Below are 6,588 nucleotides of genomic sequence, written 5' to 3'. Positions count from 1 at the left end.
GTGGACCCGAGTTGGAGTCCGAAGTGGAGTCCGAGATGGACCCGACATGGAGTCCGAGATGGACCCGAGATGGAGTCCGAGATGGACCCGAGAAGGAGTCCGAGATGGACCCGAGATGGAGTCCGAGATGGACCCGAGACGGAGTCCGATATGGAGTCCGAGATGGACCCGAGATGGGGTCCGAGATGGAGTCCGAGATGGACCGAGACGGAGTCCGATATGGAGTCCGAGATGGACCTGAGATGGGGTCCGAGATGGAGTCCGAGATGGAGTCCGAGATGGAACCGAGACCGAGACCGAGTCCGAGTCCGAAACCGGGACCGAGACCGAGTCCGAGTTCGAGCCCGAGTCCGAGTCCGAGTCCGAATACTAATACAGGCAGTTGGGTGAAAGCCCAAAGCGATCGTCCCCCAGGGGGGGGGGGGGGCTGCGGGGGGTTCCAAAAGTATAGTAGGGAGAGTGTGGGGGTTGGAGCCCAGTGGAGCCAGTTTGGCCAGGAAAGGCCAGTTTGGCCCAGGAAGGCCAGACCCAGTGTTGGGTGATGAGCTGACCACTGGGAAGTCCAAGACTAGAGTGAACACGGACCGACAGGCGGGGTAGCTTGGTGAAGTGTTCAAGAGCCGGCTCTAATTCCCCCGGGAGATCGACTGGCCGATGCTCCCAATCCAAGTGTGGGTGGCACTACCTACTTGGATACCTGGTGTGGCTCAACGGAACCCGCTCTAAGCCCATGGCTAGAGCACCCAAGGGCAGAAGGCGAGGAGAGTACCCAGGTGGCTCGCGTAAGGCCACGGTGTTCCGAAATGTTGTCCCAAAGGCCCAGACTGTGGAAAGAAAGAGGAGCAGTCCTCTGGGGTAGTGACCAAGGACACAGTCGTGTGGTGAGGAAGTCCCAGAGGACCGTGGGACTTAGTGGTCGGGCCTGTGGGTCTCGATCCAGTGGCAGTGTTGGCAAACACGGCCAGGGGCAGAAAGGGACTTAGTGGGAACTGACAGAGGGATATTGGGGAAGGCTATTCCCTTTGTCGGTGGGCGTCCTAAGGATGCTAAGGAGTGGATCTGAGATGACCACTCACGGATGGTTTGCCTAGTCTTGGAGAGCCAAGACTGTGATGCAAGTGGTATTGGACTACCAGTGTGGCAAAGGTGATTAGGCATGGCCTTAGCGTAACAGGTTGCTATGTCGGTGGTACCTTTGAGTGTCGGTCATGGGATTGGACACGTGGAGCACTTGGACCAAGTGCAAATGTTGAGTGGCATGGATGCCATTCTCGGGGCTAGCAAGTCCCAAGTCCTGGATTGGACTTATGGAGGTTGTGAATGAGACTCCTCCAAGTGGTCAGAGGTGTGGTTAAATGACTAAAGTAGAATGGAAAATTTAGTCGCTTACAAGGGGGTGAGTGTAGCACATGTGATCATGGGATGAGATTTGGATATACTGTTACTGTGGAACCTTGGGGATAAATGGGGATAAAATAACCACTAATGGCTCTCTCATTAAACAATTGCCCCTTTTCCAGTTGGCTTAAGGGGAGAAAGATAAGGTGCGCTATAGTAAGTAACCAAAGAGAACAACTTGAGAGACGATTCATGGGGTTAAGCGTCATTGGGTTTGAATAGTATTGGGCTAGGTGACTTCCTAAAAAGTCCAAATTCAGGAATTTACACTCCCCTCCACCAATATGAATGTACAGAATATGAAAATGGATTACAAAAATATGTATTTTCATTATCCTAAAAACTTTAGCTTATATACAAAAGCAAGTCTGAATTGAAACCAATCTGATAGCTATCAAAATCCACTATATTAATATTAGTGTACGGCTATTAATATTAGTATACAGCATTGTAACCATACACTTAAACCTTATAAATATTAATTTTGTTCCATCTAAAAAACTCTTGATAATATAAAATTACATTTGTTTAAATTTTATTCACAAATTCATGCCTCTTTTATTTATATTTTTTATTTCTTTTCTCATGTTTTTGACAAGTGGTTCCACTTAGATCATATGTAATAATTTAATTAAAAATGAGTTTATATTAAGCTCTGAGGTTTTTATGCTACTAGAAATAGTAGAAAAGGAACTATTTCTTAACAAAAGTAGTTTTAAATTGATTAAAGGTAATAATTGTACTAATTTAGAACTTAAGGAGATTATACTTGTTAGTTAAGCTGCACTCATGGGGTTTTTAATATTATTTACTTTACTTGTAAATTTTTTTAAGTACTCTGTAAGTATAAATTTAAATATCTAATTCTTATTCTTTTTTTCTATATTATATAGGCTATAGCACATAGTAATTTTGCTAATACATGTGATATGAGTACAATGAAGCTTACAAGAGTTAATGATAATGATGAAAGTGATGGTTGGCAATTTGAAGCTGTTTGTAAACCTCATAAAACTCTAATATCAGCCATTATTCTTAATTATTGTATTACAAATACTAATGGGACTATGGGTTATGGTTGTGATTTTCAATTATCATGTCATAGAGCAATTTTAGCAATATCATATGATGGTTGGGTAGAATTATCAGCAGTATGTAGTACTTTTAGTGGTCTTCCAACTACATCTAGAATTTATTTAAATTCAATTCTTAAAAATGTAAATGGTTATTTTGAATGTTAGATTGAATAAAATAAATAATATAAAATAACACATTATTAATTTTTTTGAATACTTTGATAAATATGTTATGTTATAAATTTGAATTGATATAGTAAAGGTATTTAGAAAGTGTTTTCAAAGATATTTTCTAGATTTGGCTTTATAGTCATTAAATTAAAACATTTTAATTTATAAGGTTTATAACTATATTTATGTGTATATATATATATATATATATATATATTTATTTATTTATTTATTTATGTGTGTATATATATATATATATATGTGTGTGTGTGTGTGTGTGTGTGTGTGTGTGTGTGTGTGTATATATATATATGAATTTGATATTCCAAAAGAGAACGACTCTCCAATTGTAGGAGGCAGTGGCACAGGCCAGACAACCATATATACATACATACATATATATATATATATTACAAGACATCAAGTGATAAGGAATTTTATTTAGAGGTTGATTTTTCATATCATTTTTCTTATTAGTGTTTAGATTTCATATTTGATCTTAATAATGAATATAAATATCATGGTCTTTGTAATTGAGTCTTGAATTTAAGTAGTCAATTTATCCATACTTCTCCATGTTTCTATATGTTGTACCTACCTTTCTATTGGAAAAATATATAAATTAATAATATAAATTTAGTGTTTGGATTTTATGAAGGTGAATTAAAGAGTGGTTATTGTTTGCTTTGTGACTAATGATTGCTTAGATACTTTGTAGACTATTAGAACTTTACTTAGCTTGATAATGATTTAATAGTGATAAACTTGTTTAACCAGATGTGTTGTGGGGGATCATGTCGTTGGGCTTGCTAGAGTCAATTTTTACTTACTCGAAACTGTAGAGGGAGAGAGATGTTTTACTTGCCGAGCTAGAAAATCTTGCTACTGCCTCTGATGAGCAAACACACAAAATGCAAGATTCATACATTCAAAAGCTTAAAGAACTCAAATATCAGGCAAGTAGATTTTCCCACTTAGAAATAAAATATTTGCTTATGTGTTACGTTTTATCAGATAACTGATTTGAAAAAGAAGCAAGATAATCAGTTGCAGTTGCTAAAACAAAAACAGCGCAGTGACGAGGCTGCGAGACGTTTGCATGACGAAATCCATCGAATCAAACAACAAAAGGTGTGCTCTGCTGGACTTTACTGATTCTTCTTTTACTCTTTTATTCGTCTGTTATCGTGGTGTGAAGGTGCAATTGCAACAAAAAATTAAGCAGGAATCTGAGCAGTTCCGGTTGTGGAAGGCTGCTCGTGAGAAAGAACTGTTGCAGGTAACATCTATTTAATTTGTAATTGTCTTGTAAACAGCCTCTTGCTACAGTTACGGAAAGAAGGACGAAGAAATGAATACGAAATGCACAAATTGCGGGCACTGCATCAGCATCAAAAAATGGTTTCTTTTGGTAGTTCATAAGTTCTTCGTGAACACTGTTGTTTCAGGTTCTTCAAAGGAAGACGGAGGAAGCTGCAATTGCTACACGGCGCCTGAAGGAGGTTTTGGAGTCTCGCAAGTTGTCTGGACGGGAGGCAGGTTCGTGGCAAGACTGTTGTTTTCTGTTACTCTAACTCGAGGCATTGGACAGGGACTTTAACAGACAATGGACACGCTTTTCAGGTCATAGTTGTGCTTCTCTCCTTTCGGCTTTTAAAACTCTCGATTTACAGGCGGATGATAAAGTCTTACACAGTTGGGTTGATCGTGAGATCGAAGTGGCCCTTCATGTTCACGAAGTTCGTGTAGCTTATGACAAGCAGAGTGAAGCGTAAGTCGAGGCTTTTATTGCTTCCAACGTGTGTTCTCAAAGTTCTTACTTTCGTAGGCGCACTGCTCTTGCTAATGAACTGTCAAAGCTAAAGGCGGAGGAAATGTATGATCGTTCATACAATGGGCAAAACGGGTATGCTACAGAAGTTTATCTTGTTTAATGTCTGATGATTTCAAAGGTAAACACGATAGTCTTCAGTTATGAGAAGAACCACGTACTAAATCATAGATTGGGTTGACTTGCAGTTGGCCTCCCTCGAGCCTGGACTAATGACAAAGCAGCCAGGTTTTCAAACTGGAAAACTTTGGAAATGGAAGCAAAGTCATCAGCAGCGGTGGTCTTTCCACTTCAAGTGGAAATGGCAAAAGCCCTGGAGGCTCTCAGAATGGGTAAGGCATGGTGAGGAATCCATTGAAAGAGTGAGGCCTTCCAAAGTGGTCGGTCTGCTGGAGATGACTTGATCAATCGAGGAAGGCAGATGCTGAATGCACAAGCCTGCTTGGCAGGGTATGGGGAAAGGAGCCACAGGTTACAGATTCGATGTGAGGCATAGAGACCGGTGGAAGCGATTGCGAGTCTGAAAGGTTTGTAACTTCCGGTAAAATCTTGTGAAGTTTCTGACTACTTTGTGATTCTTCTGACAACAGGAATCGAGATGTATCAAGGATACATTGAAACATACACAATACACACAGCTACTACACACATACAACACACAAACACACAGCAAGCAACCAAGCAACTTGGACGATACATATAAAGTTTTTATACGGCGGATGTATAGCAACATATTTTTACTCGTGCCGCGTGAACTTCCCGTATTTTGTTGAGATGATTCAGAGAGCTATCCAGGTAAGCTGTTTAATCTCTTGCCTGTGTCTAGCGATGTCATTTTAATTTGCTTCCATGCGTGTGTGTTTGAAGGAAGTGAAACACATTTCGTATAAAATGCCTCTGAAATGTCAAGTTCTTATCGGTATGCTTGGTGTTTTTGAATGGACTAAGTGAATTCTTTATCAGTTCTTTGCAGAAAAATGTGATTTTTGGAGCGGCAGTTTTGAGAGAAGAAAGCATCCCAGGTATGAGAGCAATTTCTGGGCACTGGACAGACTTTCACGGAGTCCATGAAAACTTCCACTCCTAGATCGAGTTGTCCAGCCATGAAGCAGGGAGACTCGAGGTTGACGGGTTTACGTCAAGAAGAAAGCAGCAAGGTCGAGCTATAGACGTTCTACCTGTGGACAAGCTGAGCGAGTTCTTGGATAGAGAACAGGGCAGTGTCCAGGAGGTAACTTTGGCGGTCCAGTTCCAGCAGAAGTGCTTCCAGGACGATTCGGGAGAGCTGGCCCCCGCGGACGTGCACAAGATGGCTGGAGATCACTGCAGCTGAGAAGGGCGAGCTGTTCGTGTTTGGAGCAGAACGGGAAACGAAGATAAACACCTGGTTGCTCAGGCTCAAGAGTAGCGCTAGATGAAATGGTTCCTGCTAAAACCAAGCAGCTTATCATTATAAGTTTTGGTATGCTTATTGAGCTTGAACAATCAAGCAAGAAAATGCTTAAAAATGCTTGAAATCGAAGATCCAATCCTGGCGCCTTTGAAATGTTTTACTGGCAGCTTGAACAATCCTGCAAGAAATGCTTAAAAAGCCTGAAGATGGTAGTGTTCAAGTTGACCGTTGAAAACCCAATCCCAGCGCCCACCGTTCAAACCCAATCCCAGCGCCCTGGACACATTGGCTAATGATATTGTTGAAGGCATACTGAAATTTTTAAAAATCAGAATTTGAGGGGAAATGTTTGGAATCTACCCAGCAATGTTGCCTGCTGTTGCCGTCCCAATGTGCCTGGATCACCATCCGGAACTGGCTATGAGGCAATTGCCCCAAGTCAAGGCTGAAATCAGAGAACCCGCCATTGCAAATCCTTTGAGCAGCTTGTTGATATTGCTGGACAGAATAGCCTGGATTGGGATTTTCAAAACACTCAGCCCCATTCACTATCACAACTCCCCCACAAACAAGAAGAGCTAAAAAGAAGAACAACTTGCAAGCCATTTTGTGCAAAATCTATGAGTGCTCTACCCAGCATTGCAATTCCAGTATGTATATATGCATCAAGTGCACAATCACGGCACGACTCTTTTGATTGGACAGAGAGATGCGAATGG

General features: G+C 41.3%; 2 protein-coding genes and 2 long non-coding RNA genes across 8 annotated transcripts; 3 read left to right on the top strand and 1 right to left on the bottom strand.

The window, feature by feature from the left end:
* Positions 1–3,659: 3,659 nt before the first annotated feature.
* On the top strand, positions 3,660–4,219 carry LOC9662649 (kinesin-like protein KIN-4A; the record flags this gene model as incomplete). The annotated part of the gene is made up of 4 exons (XM_024661882.1): positions 3,660–3,776; positions 3,844–3,924; positions 3,975–4,046; positions 4,094–4,219. Coding segments are annotated over 4 exons (396 nt in total), but the record flags the coding sequence as incomplete, so codon positions are not given.
* Positions 4,220–4,239: 20 nt separating this feature from the next.
* Positions 4,240–4,539, top strand: LOC112341579. Its single transcript, XR_002990595.1, has 3 exons — positions 4,240–4,268; positions 4,319–4,416; positions 4,474–4,539. It is a non-coding gene; the product is annotated as an uncharacterized LOC112341579 (long non-coding RNA).
* Positions 4,540–4,668: 129 nt separating this feature from the next.
* LOC112341590 lies at positions 4,669–5,945 on the top strand. 5 transcript variants are annotated; one of them, XR_002990606.1, is made up of 4 exons: positions 4,669–4,808; positions 4,926–5,003; positions 5,067–5,395; positions 5,440–5,945. It is a non-coding gene; the product is annotated as an uncharacterized LOC112341590 (long non-coding RNA). The 5 variants fall into 5 exon arrangements; XR_002990605.1 differs by having other exon boundaries at positions 4,669–5,003; positions 5,067–5,271; positions 5,344–5,395; XR_002990607.1 differs by having other exon boundaries at positions 4,669–5,003; positions 5,067–5,271; positions 5,450–5,945.
* Positions 5,900–6,481, bottom strand: LOC112341589. Its single transcript, XM_024661973.1, has 2 exons — positions 6,230–6,481; positions 5,900–6,181 (listed from the first exon to the last, which is right to left on the bottom strand). The coding sequence occupies exons 1-2, from the start codon at positions 6,473–6,475 to the stop codon at positions 6,086–6,088; spliced, it is 342 nt and encodes a 113-aa protein (XP_024517741.1). The 5' UTR covers positions 6,476–6,481; the 3' UTR covers positions 5,900–6,085.
* Positions 6,482–6,588: the final 107 nt, after the last annotated feature.

Source organism: Selaginella moellendorffii, unplaced genomic scaffold, assembly GCF_000143415.4.
Source record: "Selaginella moellendorffii unplaced genomic scaffold, v1.0 SELMOscaffold_86, whole genome shotgun sequence".
NCBI classification, from domain to species: domain Eukaryota; kingdom Viridiplantae; phylum Streptophyta; class Lycopodiopsida; order Selaginellales; family Selaginellaceae; genus Selaginella; species Selaginella moellendorffii.
The sequence above is the reverse complement of the archived record's forward strand: the minus strand, read 5'-3'. Positions and strand labels throughout refer to the sequence as shown.

Bases quoted from the DNA above. Each gene is read 5' to 3' on its own strand.
- LOC112341589 (XM_024661973.1), bottom strand. From the start codon at position 6,475: ATGGCTTGCAAGTTGTTCTTCTTTTTAGCTCTTCTTGTTTGTGGGGGA. The intron at 6,182-6,229 runs GTAGATTCCAAA...TAAAAATTTCAG, and splicing joins ACAGCAGGCAACATTGCTGG to TATGCCTTCAACAATATCAT.